The following is a 24,823-nucleotide window of genomic DNA, read 5'->3' on the forward strand; positions in this document are numbered from 1 at the left end:
GTCAGTGTCAACATCTCAGGTGTGTATGGGTAAGAAGGTGGAGGGAAACTATTTGATACCAATTTCTTCCAGCTGTTCCAGTGCATACGCTTTGCTGTAATCTGCCATCATGACAAGATTTCATTGCTTGTGTTTAGCAACATGCTAGCAGGACGCAGTCAGAATGCAGAAAGGACATCGCGTGATTTACCGTGATAGCTGTATATCACGCACTTCCACTTATACATGCCCCTGTAAGTTCTTATATCCGCTCCAAAAATAACTACCAGCCTGCCCATACAACCATTGTGGGCTTATAAACAAACTATAAATAAACGGTCATCGAAAGCAGTAAAGCGCAAGGCCTAGTGAATTGTGTATTCACTTTTTACCACAGACCGTTCTTAAGTTTACAGCTTTTTGCTAAAATAAAACTTCTTGATATGGACTCCGGAACTATCGCGCTATCGCAGAGCTTTGGTGACCTCGTGGCTCTCCTCAACGTTGGGGACCTCTTTGCATTAGGCTCACGACAGTGCATGGAAAACAAATTCAAGTGCCTCTGAGCCCTCATAAATCCTAGAAAAAATCATTGATTCTGCTCAGTGCTGACTGACTTTAACCGTGTCTTGACAACAAAGGCATAACAGTTTGAAACCCACGACCAAAGGTGAGATTAACCCCGCTAATCGCATGTTCCTGTGAGGACTTAATCAAAACTGCCCATATGCAATCTATGATAATCTTTACGGAAGCCTAAATAAATTTCAAAGCTTGACCGTGCTGACCATGACCGTGATTAAAAACTGACCTGACCGTGACCGTGATTAGGTCCACTTATCACGAAACATGAGCAAAACACGTTTAATGGTCCCGCGACCATTTTGAGCCCTGCAACTGCAAAATCGGCGCAATGGATTTCGTGATCTCAGGGGTTCAAAGTTACCATCAGCATATGCCCCGTTACATCATCTCTTTACAGCATTTATCCATACGTACTGTGTAAGCAGAACCAACCGCGTGAAAGCACGTATATCAAAACCACCAAAAGTCAAGGCCCGCGGAGAACTTCTGACAGTTTAGATAGGACTGGCAACAAGCTACGTTTTCTTTGGAAACGCTCACCAATGGACCTGCACCTTGTCAACAAAGCGTGGAAGAAGTTACTCAATGCATCTACTAGATGGCATACATTATCATATTTTAGCATCCTACAAGGCCAAAAGGGCAGCCCATGCCAAGATATGACACATAGTCGTATCTTTCATTAACAATCCACACCGCCCTTTGCTTCCCGGTTTAACCAAAAGGCTCCTGCCCACTAGCACTTTCGGGTTTTGGAATTTAATGTTTCAGGAGGCATCCGCAATGATAAATGGAGTTTCTTTAACAACAGACGCCCTGTTGCATCGCAATTAAAGAATTGTTTTCTTAGTTGTGCGCCATAGACAGGGCACAAATAACAAATGTTTTACATGAAATGAGTTCAGCGTAAAGCCTGCGCCATGGTACGATAATCTTAACAAATGCATCACGAATTGCTGGATGAAAAACATTTCATCTAGATCGCTCGGATGAAAAACATTTTTAGTTTGCTTATTCAAAAGCATTGTGAAGAATACTAACATAAGAAATTGTTCGTCACATTACAATGCAAGCCATACGTGGAGAATCTGATTTAGTAAAGCGGTCATGCCATTGCTGATTATTTCCTTCCAAGAATGAATGCCCCACTGGCTTTCTGGAAGTCTAGCAGAATACCGGAAGCAACCGAGTTGGGAAATTCCTAATTTACATGTGTTCAGATATAAAAATGCGTCCTTTCCATGGCTCCAGCTCTCAGGCTAAAATGGCGAGGTAACTCATGCCCCTTCCCTCTCCTCATACGCTTAGTACGCTCCTGTTACCTCCTGAAAACTCCGAAAACTCTGCGCGGCCCGCCGTCCCGACGTCCCGCAAACTCCGTTCTGCAGGCAACATGGCAAATTCGCCACGTCACCTGAACAAGATCCCTGCGCCAGCGGGGAGTAAATTAACACCAGTCGGAGTGAGGGGCCATACTGTTTGATGACCCGGCCTCTGAAAGGTACGCATCCATGCGCTGTCTCACCGCGGCAATGTTTTACCAATCAGTCGGGTGCAGCATGAGAAATGATGCGTGTGACATGCATTCTGGCGCGGCGCCGCCCAGCTGATGGTGTAAATGACCGCCCAAGCAGCGCCGTGGAGGCCGTGCACTTATTGGTATGCAACAATGCGCAGCAGTCGACCACAGCGGTCCTGATAGTCTTCGGGTCGGAACGGTCTAACGGCACCTCGGCATCTTCAGGAACGTTTCCTTTGCGAGTCTGCATGTCTCTCGGTCAACGATTCCGCTCGATCGGCGCAACCAGTAAACTATTTCCACGCGCGGGATTTCGCCGACTGCAGGTGACCGCAGCCGGCGCAATGGCCCAGAGAGAGCCGACGCCTCCTGACTGGGTCTCTGGGACGAGCCCGTGGCGGCGCCGTGGCGGAGAGCCTCACCGCGGAAACACCGCGTCCCGTTCGCCTGGTCCGACCGGGCCAGTTTACCGCACATTTGATTAGCGGTGCGCGGACAACAGCCGGCCTGCGTCAGGACGCGATCGCGGGATCGGCAGGCAGGCTTATTGACAGATGGGTGGCTGGCGGCCGGCTGACCTGTTTCGCACACCTTCCCCGGACGCTCCTCCCCCCATCCGGTCAGGTCGGGCCGCGCGCGGAGTCGGCCGCCGCCGGCGCCGCCGGCGCATCTGAAGTCAGAGACAATTACACGCCTCTGCGCCTCCGCCGCGTCCGCTATCACGCACGCCAGCCGAGATATTGGACGCGCCGCGGCTGCCTGGGAGGTGCGTGAGGTTAATTAGCAGCCGACGCCGGCATGAAATGGCCGCGCCGTGGGAGTCGAGACCGCAGCCGGAGAGCGCAGAGCAGCCCAACTTCCGGGGATGCGTTCGACCGGTTCCCCTGATGAGATGATCGGATCTCACAGTGAGAAGGCTGTGCCCTCGTTAGTTCCACTCCGCGAGCATTTACCGGGTGGTCAGCCGGCGGAAGCGCATTCTGCGCCAGCGCCCTCTATGAGTCCGCTGTGGAGACGGAGATGTGGTACCTGTCCACGTTGGCGCTAGCTCCGCGGACGGCCGCCGCGCGGCGGCACTTGTCCTATAAATCGGCTGGAATGCATGTGGCCGCCGGCGGCAGCCGACAACGCGGAAGAATGCGCTCTCACCAGGTCAGTAGGATGAAGTCAACGGCCTCTAGTGACGCTGGCGGCCGGCAGGTGGCAGCAGCGGCGGCGCCCGTCTGAATGAACGCAGCTGTTGCGCCGGTCGGCGGCGGATGGCGACAGCTGATGCGTACGCACGCGCGCCGCCTGAATTAGTGACGATCAGACGTTTCATATTCAAATGAGCTCACGCTGGTGCAGACACGACACTGGCCGCCGCCATATTTTACTGTCGCTGACTCACACAAAGCGGCCACGGGCGCCGACATATCCGGACACGGACCATTCGACGCGTCCAGCGCCGTGACGTCACAAGAAACGTCCGGGAGAAGCTCCGGCGAAACGCCCCTTCCCTCTCACAGTCAGGGGGAGGACGCTAGCCGGAGACGACAGTCGATCTTCGGAAAGACTGAATGTGGGCCAGTAATGTATGGAAAGGGCCCACTCATTCTCATTAGGTATAGGCACACACGGGCATGGGCGGCATAATCACGTATTGAATGCTTCTTTCACTCAACTGCAATTGCTGACAGGAAAATAGTCTGTTCCCATGACTGTGTTTCGGATTTTTCCCGCTAAAATAATCACGTGAGATCAGAATAGACTGGGATTGCTTGCAGTGACGGGGAGGCTTCCGAGATGATGTGATGGACACGTTTTTCGCATTTCCTTTCATGCCACGCCGTTGGAGAAGCTGCCCATATTAGAGGCTGCTTTTGGTCACCCTGTTTCAACCTCTCTTTCTTTTTGTTATTTTAGCGGATTTATTTGCATTCCGAGTGGTTCTTACGTAATACAAGCCAAAACATCTGGACGGGTTCACGACATGAATCGCTGTTTGAATGGAAATAGGAAAGCTATAAACAATATGCAGATGACATTGTTGCAAGATGAACAAACAAAACGTGATGCGGTAAGGTGCCGATATTTGATTCTTTTTGGATCAAAAATCGTACTCATGCCGTCAGAAGTGGCGTACATTATATGAACCCAGATTTGTGCCTGACGAGTGGAACCGGCTCCGAATACGAACCGAAGGGAACGAGGCCGAATCCAGTTCAGCGCGACAACTTTAGGGTAGCATGGACTAGCGGTTCAGGTTTAAGGTTTATCCTGGCCCGATCAGCGCTAGCAACCCGAACGTGCCCAGCTAAGAGCAAAATTTGCCATGCTTCGATTAACGGGCTTAAAGGAAAGCGCTGTTCACTCGTGATCATAAATACCGCCTCGAACGTCGAGCATCGACAATTTAAAGGCTGCTTGCTTGACATGTCGTTCAACGAGTGCTTCCTGGTATATTAAAGGTCTATAACTGTGAGCTCAAGTGCCGTCCGTGCCCGCAGGCTTTTCTGGATATTATAGCGCTGTGTTTGGCCCGAGCTATGATGCATGATGGCCGAAGGCCTGCGGCTCTTGCCGGTATGTTACTAAAACTCATTTGTTGTGCCAGTGGGATGTTTGGACTGCCGCTGGCGAGTGCAGCGGCTAGACTATCCAAGAAAATTAATGCAAACACTCTTTAAAACTGCCTGGCCAGTCATCTATCCGTATTCAAAAGTAATGCTACAAATATGCACCTTGGTCGTGCTCAGCCCAACTGTGTTAACGTGTTTGGCGACATAATTATTTTCGTAATCTTTGCCTTCCAATTGGTGAACGCGATTGTGACCCTAAAGAAGGTGTCATATTCTTGCTCCTAGATTCTGTAAACCAGTTGATAGTTACGTCCACAGGTTTTATGAACCTTATGTACATCATAGACTCAAGAACGGGAAGGGGGGGGGGGCAGGAGGGACATTCCTTCTTACTCTAGACTGTCTGGATTTAGAGGCCTCTTAGTGATTCGGAAGCATCCTGTTCTGGATCAAAAGGCCCTTGATCTGATATGCATCAAGAGACCCTTTTCTGGAACAGGAGGCCCTGCTTTTGAGTGTGCGTTTCTCCCTTGTCGGCATTTATTCATTTCGATGTAATGTATGCACCAATTAAATAAAGGGCCACGTACACTCGGTGCCCCACCCCTCCAATACGACACCGCCCAGCAGGCCTCCTTGCGAAAAGGGCCCGTTTTGTCCAGGAGCCCCCCTGAAAAAATCCCGCGCTCAACGCAAAATCCATGGTGTCGCCCCTGACTACTATGAGCTCTGTGAAGGTCTTGGTGGCAAAGCCTAAGTCATTATCGTGATGAGGAGGTCGGCATCTATCTCTGGCAAAAGTCTTCGTGAAGACCAAAGGAGACCGTTTTAAATGCTATGATCCTTCACGCTATCGCTGCGATTAAGTTCATCGGTTAACATGCATCAGGAGTAGAACCTAAGTGAAACTGCGCTCCGGCCTTAGGTTTTGTAATTAACACGGTCAGAAGTTCACCTTACAGCTCTGTTGAAATCCTCAGGTCAACCTTAAGTTTACTACTCGGCGAATCTGATTATGAATCTGAATCTCTTGCAACATAACGAAGGTACGCGACATCGTGATATTACCTGGAATTTGGTGTCCGAACGAACAAATTATGGATTTCGGGCATTGCAGATTTCCGGTTGACACTTCGGATTATATTGTTGTGCTATTTTTGTGCCCCGAAACTTTCTCACCGAACTCAACAGAAGACTGCTATGTGTGGTACATAGATCCATGAAATATATACATTTGGGCCCATAGACTGCCGAATCCTACCATTTTGAGAACATTTTAGAAGGATACGTGGTAAAACGGGTTAAACCTAGCTTCTTAATGCCATCAAACTCGGGCATGGTCACTTATCCTAAATTAATCCCAGCTGTAATTTTGTGTAGTTAAACAGATAGAAAAATCGCATCTTTAGATCACAAGTTGAGGTTTCCTGCGGTGAACGGGTTGAATTAAAGGTCATGCCTACAATACTAGTGGTGGTTGAAAGTGGTGAAGGCAGTGAACATTTGGGACTTGATGTCATATTGTCGTTTGAGCAAATCTCTGAGATGCTCAAACAATGCTTGACTTTGTCTATACAATGCCAATGAACAATTACCCATGTAAAATCGTTCGTTCTGCCATCCTCGTATGGTGAGTTATCTGTCACAACATTTTGGCCAGTCAATTATCCGGCCACCTTCAGGTGCTGCTCAGTCTTGAAAATGGTTGAATGGAAATGGGTAAGTCGTGTTTGGTTCGAAGACTACTGGGATTCGAATCGGGTTTTTTTAATTACGAGTCGGGTGTTTTACCATCGAAATATAAGAGCATGCCGTTGTAAAACATTGACCATATACCAACAACTAACGAAGACAATGATCCGAAAAATGTTCGGCTAGTAATCATTCACTGCGTAAAACAGGAATGACCAAGTTCTGCGCCTTGTGTTTTGACTCTATTAAAGGATTACGCAATTATGCTAAAATTCTACCTATCTTGCAAATGTGATTTTAGGCATGCAAAACAAATGTGAGAGTCAGAGCTACATGGGGAAATAAAACTCACCGCACCGAACAGGGATGCTGCCTCTGTTTTCAAGTATTTTACAATCCATTATACGTCATTCACACACTGAGCTTGCCTGAGAGTAGGCTTAACGTTCTGAGGTCAGCGTCCTCGGCCCCTGACCAAAAAGAAAGCTCCACAATTTTACAACGCGTCATGACGACATGGCGTTATTAAGTTTTGTGTGCAACCGACCCCAGTCGTGTGCTGTGACTACCAGATTGGGCGCTCTAACCAGCACCCAGTCTTAATAGTTAAGCTGTGCAACAGTCATCACGCTGGTGGGACGTCGTCTTGACCAGGTATACATTGCATAACATAATGCGCACGCGTTTTAAATCGCTGCTACGACAAGTCATCAAGAAATATCGTGCCGGAAGTTAAATAATATATCATTAGCCTAATACAAACCTACGTCCCTTTACATGGGCGCAGAACGACGTTAAAAACTGTAGACGGCTTAGCATGCGCTTGGGTTTACCACAGCCCCAAAATCTTGGCACAGAAGTGAAGATGGTTTTCGTGTTTTAGTTTAATAGAGCAAAACGTTTAGATTTACATCTTTATGTGGATGGTGGTAGAGAGGCTTTCCAAAACCGATGGCTACAAAAGATTAAGTTGTAATAACTTCAACCAGTCAGCAACGATTTAAGACCACATTTCCTGTCTGTCATGCTTAATACCGAAATTATGCCGAAGTTAGCCGGTCTCCATTATATCAGGAGGCGCTAGTTAAACAAATACATCAGGCTTTCAGGATGGCCTTTCAAGCAAGGAAACTTATTTTCAGCATAGTAACTCATGATGGCACCATGCGCTTGAGCCTTTCTGCTATACTTAAAACCTTTCTTGACCTTTAAAACCTTTCTTAACCTTTAAAACCTTTCTTAACCTTTAAAACCTTTCTTGTTTTGTGTATACGAACCGGTCTAGTAGACCAAAATGTTTTTTGAGCCTATTCGTTCTCTCGCAAGGAGTTGAAATGGAATTCACCGCATGGAAATATGGCAAACATGACTGAAATAGAACAGACTGTAGGACAAAATACATTAGCAAGAGGCAGCAATGAGTTCATTTGCAAGGAAAATGCTGGTATTGGCAGAGTGTTTATGTTGTACTTCCGGCAAGCAGACAATTTTTGCTCGATCTGATGTATGCCAGAAATCTATGTCTACTTGCCCCGCATTATTTTACGTGTGCATCCTTGCGTGCCGCTGTCCAGTTCGTGTGACCATCCGCACGCTGACGAATACCGTTGGGTGAGGAAATGTTGTACTTCGTTCAAAGACTACCCACTTGATCCGGGTGTTGCGAACTTCTTGGCTGCGAGGTGCGTTCACGTAAATGTAGTTTTTCATTTAGTTGAGGAGCTTGAACCCCTAATGTTTCTGGCTCCTTAACAAGGTAGCCACCAGGATGAGCCATTTGCGCAAGATATGATAGCCCGGAAATGGTTTTAAGGAAGAGCCGAACCCGTCATTTACTGCACTTCCCGTTTTTTGTTATATGACCGAGAACTCCAGAACCCCAGGAGGAAATTACCGTCCACTGCGGGGACTGACATATTACGCACTGCAAAGAAGGAACGTCAGCATTCGCACCAATGCCTAATACTCGCCCGGGTGGGGAGCAGTCTGAATCCACTCAAAGTTGTTTTACGGCATAATTTGGAATAGCGTGGCGTAGCCGTGCCCATTTTTGCAAAGCTATTAGCAGTTAAATAGCGGATCTTTTGGTAACGATAAATAAGATGTACCTTGTAAGGTCACTGATCTATGATCAGTGTTAGGCGGAACCATAGATTTCCGAGATGGCTTCTTAGGCAATAAAACAATGCAATCTAGGATTTGGACAAATTCCGTTGACCTAAAGTTAGGTATAGAGGTCACACCGATATTAAACCAATTTGCCTCTTAAATCGAGAGTTTGCTGTATGAGGTAGTTTCTAATGTTTATTTCCAATTAATTAATAACGGGAACCGCAAAGCACATCTTCCATGAACTGCTAAAGAGTCATAATATGTCACTAACCTAAATGAACCAGGTCGACATTTTGTATTTAGGGATCCTACCGCCTAGCGTAATCCCTGACGCTTATTCAGATGCAAAAAGCAAACAATCTTAGGGGTCTGGTCACCAGGACCCTCCAAGTGCCAAGCAAGATCACTGAGCTGAAATCAATACTGATGATCTTTTGCTTAGAACATGTATTTAGGCTTACGGTGGCTGTATGAGGGGGTGTGAGTAGTTTGGAAACCAACCTGGGGATTTCTTTTGTTTGACCTTGTTTACCAGATTGTTGTGACCTGAGAAATTCAAATTCTGACACAAGCAAGTTCACATGAAGGCCAGCCCACCTCGTGAACTTGGTGTCTCTGACTCATTTAGTTTTTTTAGATCCCAGGTTGTCAAACTCTGAGCGAAGGGCATTCAGTGGGCCAACCAATGCGTATTAATGCGGGATTATAACAGAACAATGTTCAAAATGTGTGCCATTTATTTTTCCTGGCCGGTGCATGTACGCACAGCCTTTGTCCTTACTAATGACATAGTCAGGAGTGCTGATTAACATCGCAGTGGACGGTAACTAGAGTTGCCAGTCTCAACCGTCAGCAGAATCTAGTCCAGATTGTATCGGAGCTGGTTAATGAAGGGTCAGCCCATGGCACGCGCCTCCACACGGTGGAAAGGCAGACCAGTGCAAACAAGTCCAAACAGTGTCATCGCTGTCATACGCGGCAGTGGGATGTGCTCACCACTTCGCAGTACCGGCCATACTGGCGGGTTGGGCTCGGTTCATTGATATGGTTGCGTGTATGCTAGAACAAATTTAAATAATATTTCTGCCAACGCAGAATTTGTCTTGAAAAACTTTCACAGAGCCAAGAGTGAGATATGAACTTTTATGTGCTTTGGTTGGAGTATTTGTATGATGGCGCAATGCATGAATTGACTAATCATGACTAACCATGCAGCTTAATCTTGAAACCGTGAATTTCAACAGCCTCACTCACGATTTATTAGGTTAATTTGGACTTGATTTAAACGAAATGCTGGTATCAACGCTCGAGATCCACCAAAATATCTGTAAGCTCTCCGTCATCTCCTTAAATTTCGGAAACGTTTTTTCATTCATTACATTAAGGCCAGGAAGCTCAACATGAATTTCAATCAAGCTCTTCTTGAAACACTCGTACTCACTTTTTCACGAACGCGCATGATATTCTCGCCCAGTTTTCCACCTCCATCGCTATGCACGCTCTGGCGTTTTTTTCATACCTACACTTTCTCGCACTTCCAATACAGCCTGAAAGGCTGCATCGGGATGCAGCCGGGATTATTTTTAGCGGGTAGGGATGCCGGGGCTTAGCAAGAGCCATCACAAGAAAACCGAACGAGAACACAGCTTTGATTTGCTTGGACATTTCTGCTCAATGGTAATGAATCTTACTAGATTGCCGAAAGCATTGCTTGTTGATTTCTAAGTTTCTGTTAGGGGGCATCTATGCTACTAACATACAAAATGCATTTATAACCTAACTGAGGCGCTTCCGTCTCCCCTGGCTGCGCCTCTGGTGCCCTGCTGCCCGGCCAATTTGGGCAACGAACCTAAAAGCGTGTTTTTCGGAAAATCTTGAGCTTTGTGACTCCAGCTGTTTCCCGCAAAGGGAAACACAGCTTGATGCTGGGCGTGCAAGAGTAGCTGTGCTTGCCTCTTCCGCCGGGCTTATTTCATCATCAGTCTCCGCCGGGCAGCATGTACTGAAACCCCGAACCTCGTTCACAAGCTTTGCGTTAAATGGGAAGCAGCGAGCGGCCGGACCACATGGGGACACGCGATAGGCCTAGCTGTTCAGCCAGCTCTCTCCCAGGATCAGGGCTCCTGCAGCCGGCAGAAGACAGTTTATCTGCTGAGCTGCCTCTCAAACCTCGACGCAACACTTGGCCGTCGAAGACCACCGATAGGTCAGCGTCCCTAGAAAAACGTGCTCTGAAGAGATGTTTGGAAGTAGTCCTAGTCCAGCGTTCAAATTGCGCCGACCAGTGTGGTCTAGGGCTGTAAGGCTGCCCTGTTGGGTATATGGTGTGTTACCTACTTTGACGACCGCGAGTATGGTGCATGTCATGTGTTTTCCTTGACTGACGTAGCCTGGGCCAGCTGACTCGGTCTCGAGAATAGCCGACAGGATATCGGTCAGATAAATAGTTAAAAGACAATGCGCAACTTTGTTGTTTCTTGACACAATAACAAGACAAATATTCTTACTCTTTGGCGCAATAATAACAATACTTGCCCATTAAAACTGCAACGTTTTCTCCTAAACGACCTAAATAATTTCTATTTACGCGATGTGTTACATTTCAGAAGATATGTCAATCCAGCACAATTCCCGTTGCACGCCATGCGTTATGTTTAGCGTTACTGATAACATAGGAGAGGGACAAAGCTTTAACGATTATTCCGAACAAGACGCACAAGGGGTAGGTTTCGGAATGTGTTACTAGGCTCCGGTTATGGGCCCATGTCAACTCAGTTTCACACGGAAGCAGATTCTCTCTTTCCGGTATTCCTCATCTCATCATGGAACAGTTTCAGCTGGAACGTTGAAGTTTGATGGCTTTGCATCTCCGTTTAACTTGTAAGCATTTTGGCTTCCTACGCCAACCAGAGAGGACATGGGTTGCCGGGCGTGATTTGTGGAGGCACGTGAAATCAACATAATATTTTTCAGCTGCTTGCATAAACATACCGCCTTTTATTACAACAGATTGTGTTTTGCTCAAGGCACTGTAAAGAGTATCATGACAAGGACTTTGTCAAGTCAGCTGAAGTATTACATCGTCATAGGTGGGTACAGAACCCATGCAGGGACGATATTGCTATGCTAAATCGACGCTTAATTCATTGCTAAGCTAGCCAAGTTTTCTAATACCAGTAAGAAGCTTTTTTGTAGTACGTTGGCAGACTAATTAGCTGTTATAATCTTGTAGACAATGACAACACTCAGGCGAACGAAACTTGTCGCCTTCAGAAACCAACCGGTCAGCTTTTCTGAAACCGGACTGGAATACATGCCGTGGTACATGTGGTGCAATGCATGTACATGCTGTGGTACATATCGTACAATGCATGTACATGCTGTGGTTTTAATTGGGAGAGATTTGTCCATGAAGAGTATGTACACGCAAAGCCCAGTTATTGTGGATTATGCCTGTGCACAACGTTAAAGTTTGCGATTATTTTCGTCACACTGTCCACAAAGGAAAAAATCAGTCAATTCCACATTAATCACTTTGTCGATTGGAACTACAAGGGATTTAGAGGCTAAATGACAGCCAATGTGCCGTCAGCGTGATTTCTAAGCTAAGCATCATTGTATCTTCTGCTGTTGAGCTCGTGCAAAGCAAATATTCCAGTGCAATGATAAAGGCCTTGAAATCGCTCAATGATCATTACGATGTGTTCAATGGTATAGATTCAATCAAGCTACGATGAGATATTAGAACATTCAATCGGCATCGCTCGTCATGACAACGGCCACAGCCGCACAACTAACGCAACCTCTCCGCGCATAAACAGGACAGATTAAAAAATGCAACAAAATGACACGACGAAGTGCCCTATTGACCCCGTGTGAAAAAGGCTACCTCATAATTTGCAAAAAATATGTAGGCGCGTGATATTCACGGTTTTTGGTGAATACAATGTGATTCTAAAACCTCAAGATCGAGAGAATCGCTGTGGCGTCCTAATACGGAGAACTTTTCAACGTTTAAGTGGGTGTTACACACAAATGAATAGTCTCGGATGGACGGAAGGTCTGCGTTAGCCAAAATGCTACCCGTACGGTCCAACCTTCCCAAGTGTTGCTGCACTGTACAATGCAAGTTACGAACGGCTGAACCCACGTAAGACGTTCTAAACGAAGCACAACAATATTTATGAGTTATTGTGTAGGCAAAACATTTGAGCAGCTTGTCTTTTTAACTTGAAGAAAGATCCAACAGTAAAAGGGTTTATTAATATGATTCTAGGAGACAGAAAATGATAAAACGTTGTAACAAGTTTGCAGGCTCGTTCTTCATTTGCATCGACTGTTTTCCGAATATGGCTAACAAAATACTAATCTAGCCTTAGGACTTTTGAACGGTGGGGCTTTGACATATTTTATATCCAAAAACCTTTTCAAGGTCGAAACAAAAGAGGTTGTGGTTACAAGTTAAACGGAAAGCTCTGTAACTAGCTGTTTCCACACCAAATAGCTCAAAAGCGTCGGAAATGAATGCGAAAAATTCAGTCCAAGACCAGTGAACGTGGGCTTTCTATGAACGGAGATTTCAAATTTGCCTTGACTGTCGAACTCACACATCAAGGAAAGACAAAGAGCCGATTTCGTCCTCTTCCTCCCCCGTAAGCTTTATGTTAAAATGTTGGAAGTTAAGATGAGTGATAAATGGGTCAATATGTGACCTGTGCCGAAACAACAGGAAGGAGTCGGCAGTACATCGCCGTTAGAACACTGATCGAAAGTCAGGTGGGTAGTTGGATCGCCAGTGCTTTTCGCGTAGATACATAAATATATTGACAACACACACACAACACACACACACACACACACACACCACACACACACACACACACACACAACACACACACACCACACACACACACACACACACACACACACACACACACACACACACACACACACACACACCACACACACACACACACACACACACACACACACACACACACACACACACACATATATATATATATATATATATATATATATATATATATATATATATATATATTATATATATGTACGTATGTATGTACGTATTTATTCATGTATGTACACATGTATGTATGTACGTACGTATGTATGTATGTATGCATGTGCGCATGCATGCATGTATGTATGTATGTATGTATGTATGTAGGTATGAAAATCAAATCCTTACGCAGGGCGTTCAGTTTGCCTTTAGTCATAGAGAATGGAGGGAAAAACGCGGCACATCATTTTTTCATTTATTATCTCACTCGCGATCATGTTACACCAAATTAGTAATCTCTGGCACCTTTCATTCACTTCAGCTCACCGTACACTTTTCGACATGCGCCCCTGGAGCTGCCCAGGTCATCTACCACGCAAGGTTCACACCCTCACACGACGTGACAGACAATGCACAACAAAAATAACAGTAACAATCAGCATCAGCTGTTCGGATGCATGGTAACATTTCTCACTCTTTCTTCGTAACAAGCCGTTGACGGTACCGACGTCCAGCGACCTCTCCACAAATAAGACAACAACAAAAATAAATAGGCGCATCTACAGGTCGTCCTCGAAGTACAGGGATACACATATATCACAAGTATGTACAGGTATTGTCGCGAGCGACGGCTGCTCCGAGGAGGAGAGGACAGCAGGGGCCAGAATCCAGGCAGCGAGGCTGCCGACGTCACCCTTACGGCACGGTGACGGACGGCTCACCCGCGCCACACTGGAAGTGGGTCGGGCGACGGCCTAGGCCACATCCCCACGGTGACGTCACTGCAGTGTCACTGCCCAGATGCCAGCGGCAGCGGCTTATGGGTGCCACGAGCCGCTGTGGGGTCAGCTGATCTGGGTGGAGACACTAGCGAGTCGCTGCCTCGGGCCTCTGATCGCTATCTAGTCATGCTTTCTAGCTTTTGCGGTGCGTAGTTTGTACTACACTCAGACGCCTTACACTCGACGCATCGCCTTACCCATTCTCTTTTTTCTCACCCACTCTACCTTAAGTTAAACAACAACACTTCTCACCACTCTTTCCCCACTGGAAGCAGCGTGACGACCAGCTATAAACAAACGGTGAGCAGGCAGTGTCATGCCAACAAATGTTGAGCAAGTAGACAGTCGAGTACCCAGTTTGAGCTTTTGACCATTGAGCAGTGATTACACATTTCAGGGAAATGTGTTGTTATTTGGCAACTTCCCCGACTAGAATACTCAGGGCTCACCTAGCTACATCCGCACGCCCCCAGTCAAAGCGTCCTTGCACTTGCGAAGTTTCAAACGACTTCCAAACGGCTAAATAAGCTCCATCAACCGTGACAGAAGGAGGCAAATAAAAAACGGCCGCGTCAGCAGCGGACCCGATTAAGGAGATATGCTCAGTGACCCGAGGCAGGCAGTGGCCGCTAGTGTGGTCCATCCAGTTCAGCCAGCCCGTGTTGGGAGTCGGGTGTGGGAGAGAGTCGTGCCGATCCACTAAGCTACGATGAGGCGGCCGACCTGTGGTCGGTGCCGGCCGCGAGTGAGCCAGACCGGCGGACTCCGCGGCCGCGCCAAACCCCTGCCCGTTGGCACGCGACCTGGCACCGCCTTCGCCGTCCGAAGAGGGTGCAGGTCAGGTCAGGTCAGGTCAGGTCAGGTCGGGGCTCGCCAGGCAGGGGTGCGTGAGCCCAGCCTCCCCCGGTGACGATGAGCTCGACGTGTAATGCCTCGCGCTCAGAAGTGACCGCTCTTCTTGTGCAGGAAGATGGGGTTCTCGAAGGCGGAGAGGACCGACCGGTCGCCGCCGAACGCCCGGTACCGCAGGCACAGGAAGGCAGACAGCAGGCAGGAGATGATGAGGATGGCCAGCAGGACGATGAGCGTGGCCGCGAAGCCGGGCGTCGACATGCAGATCAGGTGGTCGTCGCTGCGCACCGGGAACACCACCGTCTCCGTGTCGTTGCCGGCGGGCGCCTCCAGCGCGAAGGCCAGGTCCCGCGACGACACCACCTGGATGACGCGGTTGATGCCGACGTCGCGGGCGTCTTCGGCGGGCGCCGACCGACGCACGCGGGGCCCGTCGTAGCCCTGCGCCGGCGGGGCGTCATAAGCGTTGGCAGGCCGGGGCTCGATGGCGCCGCCGGCCGACGCGCACTGCTCGGGCACTGGTACCGGCATATCTGCACCGTGCACTGGAAGTGCACCTCCATCGAGTCGGGGAACTTGAACGCCTGGAAGTGCGTGTAGGAAAGCACAGACGCTGACGCGCCGAAGTTCTTGATCTTGGTGAACTTGGACATGAGCTTGGGACGCGTGATGCAGCCGGCCTGGTCCACCAGCTGGATGGGCGCGCGCTTGCCGTCGTGCGCCATGCAGTTGCGGACGAGCATGTCGAACTTGTTGTCGTCGTCCTTGATGGCCAGCACCATGGTCATGGTCTGGCCGATCTTGACCAGGCCGGACACTTCCGACGCCCAGGGGCCCTTGCCCACCTGGATCTGCATCCAGCAGCCGACGTTATCGCCGGCGAAGTCGGCGCGCACCACGTCCAGCATGTCCACGGGGAACGGTCGGAAGGTGACGGCCTTCTCGTACTGGTTGTGCCAGGTGCAGCGCAGCTTGCGCGCCTGGTCCCACACCTCCTGCACCTGCGGATCGTACTGCATGATGATGGTGTTCTCGAAGTAGGTGCCGGAGCCCGAGTCGGAGCCGTAGCCGTACTGGCCGTTCTCCGTGTTACCGGTCGTGCCGCACGCGTTGATGCTAATGTCGAACTGAGCGCTGGTGCTGCCCGAGCCTGACTGCATGTGCACGCAGTTGTAGTTGCTGTAGTGGCCCTTGCTGAAGATGATACCGTAGAAGGGCGTGTCGAACTGCACCGACACGCGCATCAGCGACTTATCGCACTGGACGTCCAGCGACACGATCTTGGGCATGTCGGCGGCTGGCGCCGGCCACACGTCTGCCTGGGCCGCCGCCGGCGCCGCCTCGTACCCCTGAGGCGGCTCCTGGTACTGCTGCGCTGCGGCCTGCGCAGGCGACTCGTACGAGTCCTGCGGCACTGGCGCCTCGTAGCTGACCTGCGCCTGCGGCTCTGGGGCTCCGTATTCGTCGGCCGCCTGGTGCACGGGCGCCGCGTCGTACGACTGGGCCGGCTGGGCGGGCGCCGAGTAGCCGCCGCCGCCGCCGCCGCCGCCGCCGCCGCCGCCGCCACCTTTGCCGTGACTGCCGCCGCCGCCGCCGCCGTGAACGCCGCCGTCGTGACCGCCGCCGCCGTTGTGACCGCCTCCGCCGCCGCCGCTGTAGCCTCCAATGCTTCCGTGTCCGTCACCGTGTCCGTCACCGTGTCCGGCGTCGTGCTGGGGGGCGGAGTACGACGGCTCGGGAGGGGGCGCAACGTAGGCAGAGTGCTGGGAGCCTCCGCTGTGGGAGTCGCCGTGTACGTCGCCGTGTCCACCGCCAACACTGTGGGAGTCACCGTGTCCGTCGCCGTGTCCACCGCCGACACTGTGTCCGCCGCCGTGTCCGCCTGCGCTGGGCGCGCCGTAGCTTCCGCTTGGTTTCGGCGGTGGCCCGTAGGTAGCCTTGGGCGGTCCGTAAGTAGCCTTGGGCGGTCCGTAGACGGGCTTGGGCGGTCCGTAGACGGGCTTGGGCGGCCCGTAGCTAGCCTTCGGCGGCCCGTAAACGGGCTTGGGCTTGCGGAGGGGAGGACCGTAGTGGGGACGCGGCCCGAGGTCGGCGGGGAGGGGGGACCGTAATGAGGCTTGGGTCTGTAGACGGGTCGGGGCCGGCCGCGTCCTCCACACCCTTTCCAAAGCCGCCCACGAGTCCGCCACCCTTTCCCGCCGCCAAATCCTCCATGTCCGCCGCCGCCGCCGCCGCCGCCATATCCGCCGCCGCCATGTGCACCGCCGCCGCCGCGGTATCCGCCGCCACCGCCCGCCGTGGCCTTTACTGGGTGCGTGGGGCAGCACGACAGTGCCCGGCCTTACAGGCACCGCATACGGCACCGGGATGGGTCCCTGTCCGCGAGGGGCCGCCCTTCGGCGGGTTGTGGCGGTCCGTAATCGCCGGAGGGCTTTTGGGGCGCGCCGTACCCGGAAGACGGGGCAGAGTGTCCGCCACCAATGTGCGCCGCCATGACTGACGCCGTGTCCGCCGCCTGAGTCACGCTCCTCGATGCTCCTGGGGTCGGCCCCCGGGGTCTCCTCCTCCTTGGCGAACCCCTCGGGCGGGGCCACGCGCACCGGCTGCGGTCCGGTTGATCCCTGTTCGTCGACCCTCGACTCAAGCGCGATCTGGTCCTCGTCGGAGTCGATTGCGCGCCGAGATCTGCTGCGGCTCCTCCGCCGCCCGCCACCGCCACCGCCTGCCACCACCTCCGGCTCCTCCTCCGCGCCGGCCGCCACCAGCTGCAACACAAGGCGGAGAAAGTCACGCCCGGCCCGCTGACACGCGCAGAGCAGACGGTAAAAACGCCGTCCGTGTCGCAGGCGGTACCTCGGCGCGTGGACACTGCGGCACGACGGGAGATGAACGGGCGGCGGGCGCGGGCTCACAGGCCCCGTGTCTGGTCATGCGGTGGTGGGGCCAGTGCTGCGGTCGGCGAAAAGGATGGGAAATCTTCCCTGGTGGCTCTCCGTCGTTTGGCTTGGTGAAGGGCGTGAAGTGAGTTTCACTTCCCATGCCTGGCATGTTTACAGCTCGTTTCGAAGCTCTATTTAGTCCGCAAGCATGACCAGTAACACTGAGAATGCCAGAGGAAACGTTCTCACTTGCGGCTTAGCTTAGAGAGTCTATCACTTCTGCAGACATATGCATATCCATTGGTGTGGAAAGCTTCCATTCTATGACATGATGACTGATACCACTGAGTGGGTTTTCCTTTAATCTTACAGTAATCCAGAGGCTAAAGAAAACCAAAAAGGCATGAATCGTGCAAGCGGCTGACGCCTTAGCTCAGCCCTCCACACCTGAATCCCCTTGCGAAACTAGATCCCTGCTGTGTACTACCACTGAAGGCCGCTATTAAACCAACAATACTGCCCATCTTTAGAACACTTGGCGATTTTACCTCGTATACGAGAGCCTGCCTCAGCAAAAACTTCTGCACAGGCTCCCACAAAACCTGGTTGGTGGAAGTGTGTTTCAATTACACGCATTAAGCCCAGTTACTTTCCCACCAGCGATTTCGGAGTCAGTTCATCTGCTTTGCTGTCACGCTACATGTATTATTCTGAGCGGAGCTGGTAGAGAGGTCAAAGGTTAGCCCTCGCCAGCCGCCATGGAGAGCGCGGGAGGTGGACGACCAACTCGGAGATGAGCTCTCGTACTTTATCTGCACGTGTTTGCCGAGATAACTGGACCCTCATCAATCTGTGTAACTTTCTCCACGCAGTTCTTTAAAAGACAGTCTGGGTAGCGAACCAAATTATCTTTTGATATGAAGCTAATTTCGAAGTGAGAGTCCGGGCGCGGCCTTACACATGCGCAGATGTTTTGAGCCAGCTGTTACCGTAGCTCATCTCGTGTTTGTCTTACATCGCCATCAAGCGATATTCATAGTGATGAAACTTCGCTATCCCCAATCAAGTCCGCTGACGCATCGCCTCTCTTACGCGGGTTTTCCGTGTATACAGAGCAGAGCCAGCGCATCTCAAGGGACCAGCTGGTGCGGCTCCAGGCGTCTCTCACTCCTCCGCCGCGCAGCCAGCGAGGGCCGCCCGGGGTCCCGGGCGCTCCCCAGCGCCAATCAGCTTTCGCCGGCCGCGGACCGCCCCCGGCCAGACGCCGGAGGGCACGATCGTGCGCCCAGGCCCGACCGCTAATTAAAAACCGATCGCGCCTGCTCGGCCGGCAGGCCGCCCGCAGATGAAGCGGGCTGACCCGGATCGAGACGCCTCTACCCGCCCTGTATACATTACGGCGCGGCGCCGCCGGCACGCGACAGGCGCGGCACGCGCGGCGGGCGTGGCTCACCGCGTCGCTACGGCGCGTGCAGCCGGCTGCTAGTCAGGTGACATCTCCCGCGCGGTTGCCGTGATTTTACGGCGGGCGTAGAAAGCGCGCGACAAACGGCGGCGGCAGCCCGACAGATGGCTTTGAGTTCTGAAGGCGCATCTCAAGAATTTGTTTGCCTGCGGTAGCTAGCACACTAAATAGCCGGCGCGGTGGGCCCGCGGCCATTATCGGTGCGTAATTTGAGTGGTTGTGAGAGCTGTCAGATCTTCAGTCGATCCGCTCCCTCACACAACAACAACCTGGTCACCCGGTTTCCGGCTAGGGTGTCTCCGACACCGGTACTTTCAATAGAACTGTTGACGCTTTTATCCCGCTCGACCCATTCGGCCTGCACCGAGATCGCCTCGTAAGTCGTGTGGCCACATACCGGCGCAACTGCCGCTATAACAAGCTCAAACGACTTGCTCGGCGCGCATTGAGCTGCGGTAATCGGGACAGAGACATTTGTCCGCCGCGCCGGGGCCACCCACTCCAGCAGGCTCCGCGTTGGTCGCACAGCAATAAAGGCTCCATTCAGCCGAGTGGGACGGCGCCGGAACGGATGGCGGCGTGCCAGCCGTCGGCCGAGGCCCGGGGCCTGGCCGAGCCGGGGCCGCGGCCGCGCCGCCCGGAACGGACAGCCGCCCACCGCGCTCCCTCAGATCCCCGAGGCGCTCCCTCAGATCCCCTGGGCCGCCGGCAGCGCTAAGCGCCATTACTGACCTACACCAATTCAGCAGCGCCGCCGGTGGCACGGTTGGGCGGCTCAGGACCGCCTCTGGGTCACCGGAGCGGCTGGGCGGACCGGGACGGCCTCTGGGTCACCAGAGTGTGCCCTGAGGCGTGGTCCATCCCACGCCAACAGTGGCGCGTTACCGCCGCGCAGCAGGCTTTCTTACCGTGTAGAGAGCGGGAGGGGGAGGGGAGGGGAGTGGAGCAGAGGACATGCTGGAGAAAGACAAAATGGGATGTGGTCCTTTCGGCCTCACTGAGGCGTCAGCTATCCAACCGGACTGGTGAAAGAACTAGCAAGTAGATCAGATTCTAGACTTTCTCTGCTTTAGTTGCAGTGTTTTTGTTTTCTATTACACGCAGTGATATGTGTTCCCACTCACCATTAATTAGTCCGGAGAGATCGATTGAAGAGAAAGCCCGTGCGTCATCGTCACAGGCAGATAAGTGCGCCAGCATGCATCACGGAAATAACTGGATGTAGCGGGAGCATTTGAGGGGTGAACACGGTTTCGCCGCCACATAACTCATGACCCTACGCACAAAAAACGCACATTTGTTGCATGTGCGCATTATACTTATCGACCAGGTACACCGAGTTCCATGCCGACATGCAGCCAAAGGTCCCAGGCCGATCCACACCCAAGGTTCCACCTCACCCTGGCTGACCCGAGCCAAGGGCACTAGCTCCGGCGGTGAGGACGCCGGCCGGGCGGCAGCTCCGCGCGGTCCGCGCCCGCCGGCCGCCGCCGCACCGTCGGGTCGCGACGCTCCCACCGGCCGCGTCACGGAGGTCCGCGAGTGGCGCCGGCGCCGCCCGCCGCCGGCGCGCGCTGTCAGACCGGGGCGCCCGGTCTCAGCCGATAGAGAGGCCATGGCGAGATCTGCAGGGGCAGTCCTGGAGCCGGGAAACAACAGAGGCAGGCTGGTGCGGCAGCCGAAGCTGCGAAGACACGGGAGCGCGCGTGCGCGAGCCCGAGCCGTAACCGAATGACCGGGGCGTTACGCCCACTATGAGGTAACCCCGCGGACAATGGACTGTAAACGTGAGCTTCACAGGCGCGCGCGGCGGTTGCGGCTATTGTTCCGCACTGGCGGCATAAGTGGCCCGACGGGCGCCACCGTCTGCCACCGTATCGTGCAGGCCCGCCGGCCGCTGCGGGCGAGTCTGACTGGCCCGGCGCGGACGCAGGCCACGCGCGCCGCCGCTGTCGACAGCGACAAAAACTGGCGCGCCCGGACCGGCGGGGAGAGCACCTGCCGCCTGACCCGCTGACCCAGTCTGACCCGCGCCCGGCCCACAACCGGCTCGGCGTGGAGACATCCGGCTCCGGCGGCGACCGGCAGCGGCGGTCGTTTGGCACGTGCCGAGCAGGCTCGGGGCGAGCGACGATGCAGGCGTGCCCGTTGGGTGCGCTTCTATGCTACTCGCATGAGGGATGAAGCCATCGCTGGGAACATCTCGGGTGGCGTGGCGATGGGCGCGATAGTGCTGATGGCTTAGTTTTTGTTCTGGATGTTACGGATGAGATAGTTTGGTGCTAAACAGACCGGTTCATCACGGCCTCGCAGACCCGCGTTCAGCTTCCGGATTAAAAAGGCGTTCTTTGCAGTGAGGCAGACGAGACAAAGCGATAGTTCCACGCTTCGGGCCGCCCATAACATTTCCCGGGATTTACGTTCTTTGAAGCGCAGCACGGCTCTCGGTGTTATCGCCCAATGCTGAGATGCAGTTTCCCACCGAATTTCACGTTTGCACGGTCTTCGTCTTGCGTCACTCAGTCCACATTAGAAAACCACCACGTGGCACTTTCTGGGGCGCCCTCCGACTCGGGTGCTGCCAGTGAGCAAGGCACCGTTTTAGACATTATGCCGAGCACGAGCCCCGCGCCGGGCGCCGGCTGTACTGCCATTTTGGGGAGCGTTATCGCCTGCGTGCGCCCACGGGGGTCGCCCCACGCTGAGCCTCTGATGGTAGCCACGTGTTCGCCTGCCAGGCACCTCTCATCGGCGTGCAGAAGAGAAATTCTCAAACGCGCCGACTCGGCAAATCTGGGTCACGATCGTCTCCGGCTCTCGCGCGGTGTTTTCCATCACTCAGCCCTCCGGAATTCAGAATTACAGGGCTGCGACACGGCCGCAGCGCCGGGATGTCCGGGAGTGCTCTGAGGGTCAGGGCGTCGCCATGGGCTAGAAACACGTCAAAAGGCTTCGATTTCAGCGCCAAGGCGAGCGCAACTGCCCGGGACTGTTGACAACGTCTAGTGGATGATAGATATTTGAACTGGTCTGGTTGCGCGCACGATGTGCGATCAGCAATCCCTGTATTTAAACTGCTTAGGCGGCAGCCAGGAAAGAGCCGTGTCCGGTGGTTTCTGCAGCAGCCTCTGCCATTGCTCTCCGGACGAGGCGCCGCCGGATCAGTGTCAGCTATGTGGGAGTGGTTCCAGCGCGCCACACCTGACACCGGGCTGTTCAAACAGCTCGCCTCTCCGACTCTCTGGGAGAGCGTGCGCGAGCAATTAGCCTCATTTTGTCTCGGCGGCGCTGAGGTGCGGCTCTAGAGGAGTGATGTTCGAGAGTTTGACGGAACACCAACTACGTGCCCTGGGGGTGGAGAGGGGAGGATGGAGGGACACAGGTAGACAGACGAAAAAGAGGGTGAATGAGGAAGAAAAGTAAGAGTAAATGATAGCTTGACGAAGAGTATGAAAAGCTAAAGCGAGTTTAGAGGGAGAGAGCGCTGTATGTCACATTCAAATCACCAGACTGATGACATTGTTCAGCTACGTGAATAATAACGAGTGAGGAAACACAAAGTCCATTGAAGCATGATTGATCACTTGGAGTGTAATCGAACCATGACTTGATTTCTCTTCTATTATCCTGGTTTCCAACCGAACTTCTGTATTAGGGAAAGGTTTATGCCGTTTCGGTGTGAATGCTTCCTAGCGTGCGTTTATATGTTGTGTAACGTGTGATCCACTGTACTGAGCATGACAACGCAATTTCTGAGAGAACAATGGTCGGGAAAATGATGTCTACAGCTGGAGAGTCCACAATTTCCCTTGATATGGCGCCATCACGTATATGCCACCGAATCATGCGACTGGAAAGAGCGACACCATCGAGCATCGACTGCTCGGTAGTGGAATTGCGGCCAGTTGGCAGAGAGCGGTCATGCGCTTTCGTCTCGATCCATCAGCCGACCAACGGAAAAACTGAGCACCCCCTGGATTATCCAAAACTACACCTGTAATTAATGGAAATCCTATGCGCCAGCGACGGACGTTTCGCGTGGCGAGGATTGACGACCTGACCTGGTACGTCCCAGTCGGCTGTCACCACTCCGCCTGTCTGGGTCAGCCGGCGCGTCCAGGAAGTGGCACGGCCAGAGCTCAGTTCGCAGTGTCTCGCACGTTGCATACGCGTTTAACTATTCTTTTGGAAGTGCACGGCAGTGCTGTGCGGCGCGCGGACGGCTCGGCAGCGCTGTGGCAGCTGAGCAACGGCAAAGGAACAACGGACGACCCGACAGCGGCGTAAAGGATGCCGGGTCATTTTCCGCTGCGCTCATCCCCGCCTCAAAACTACGCGGCCGCGGCGAGGGTACCAGTGGCTGTCATAGTTCCCGCCTCGATTATTGGAAGTTATTGACCCGCGATGGGCCCAGTGTCCATAAAACACGAATATACGGCCGAATATTTCATATGTCAAGGAATTTGAGCGCCGGAGGGGCGGTGCGCGCGGCGCGGGCGGTCGGCCGTTGCTGGTTGAGCCCTGCCCATCAGATAAGGCGGCACGTGGCCTACATCGCCGCGCGGCGCGGCCGGCCGGCTGACGGGCGGCGGACCCCCGAACTACTAACAAGCGGGTTTGACCCGCCAGTAAACCGAGAGGAAGTCCGCCATCTCGCATGACTGCCGCGGGTGCGTGCCATGAAAGCCACCAAAGCCCGCGGTTTATGAACGCACCGAGAGCGCAGCGAGCTCTATTATCGCCCCGTGTGGAGGGTGCTGGAGAAAAGGTAACGACGACGCCCGACCGATCAGGGCCCTAAACGCCAAAACGTCCAGCCGCCGGGCGATTTATGGCAGATGTAGAAGGCCCTGTCCGTGGACGAGGCTGTGTCCGTCGCGGCCTTTTCCTCAGGCCGACGTACTCAGCTCAGCCGTGGGACATGGCCGACTATGCCGAAGAGGCATCCATGTCCCGACCGAGGCTCGAAGCTGCAGTCAGCTGACAGAAACAAACAGGGAACGCAGGTATTAGCTGTCTGAAATGCTAAACTAACAGCGTGTGGGAGTGGCCTGTGTTAACGGTACCCACAGGTATACCATTAGAGAGCCGGCCAGAGAAGAGGCGCCGGCCGCGCTCATGAATGTTTAAAGCCGGCTCTATAGTTAACGCCGCTCGAAGATTTGGCAAGTGTGTCACTGGGCTGGTGGTGTCTGTGCGGAAACGTCATCGCCTCGCACGCCACTTTTCACACTCGGTCGTAAAACTTCCGAATCAAAGACATTCGCACCCGGCAACCTGGCGCCGCGCCGCGTCAGAAACGCTCTCGCTGGGGAGTCGTTTTATGCTTTCTTCGCGCTGGCCAGACCCCCATTTCACCGCTGCAGCAGATACG

At 52.9% G+C, this 24,823-nt stretch overlaps 1 protein-coding gene and 1 pseudogene across 1 annotated transcript in view; both read right to left on the reverse strand.

The window, feature by feature from the left end:
- Positions 1-13,714: 13,714 nt before the first annotated feature.
- On the reverse strand, positions 13,715-16,470 carry LOC119096638 (uncharacterized; annotated as a pseudogene).
- LOC119097305 (pro-resilin) overlaps positions 16,446-24,823 on the reverse strand; it is a gene marked incomplete at its 3' end in the record, with an annotated part of 27,244 nt that continues 18,866 nt past the window's right edge. The window contains exons 2-3 of the mRNA XM_037220353.1: positions 17,556-17,684; positions 16,446-17,480 (exon numbers count right to left, since the gene is read on the reverse strand). Coding sequence (XP_037076248.1) covers positions 16,446-17,480; positions 17,556-17,684 — 1,164 coding nt within the window. The remainder of the gene's footprint in view (positions 17,481-17,555; positions 17,685-24,823) is intronic.

The sequence above is a fragment of the Pollicipes pollicipes genome, unplaced genomic scaffold (assembly GCF_011947565.3).
Source record: "Pollicipes pollicipes isolate AB1234 unplaced genomic scaffold, Ppol_2.1 Scaffold_4295;HRSCAF=5057_pilon_pilon_pilon, whole genome shotgun sequence".
Lineage (NCBI taxonomy): Eukaryota > Metazoa > Arthropoda > Thecostraca > Pollicipedomorpha > Pollicipedidae > Pollicipes > Pollicipes pollicipes.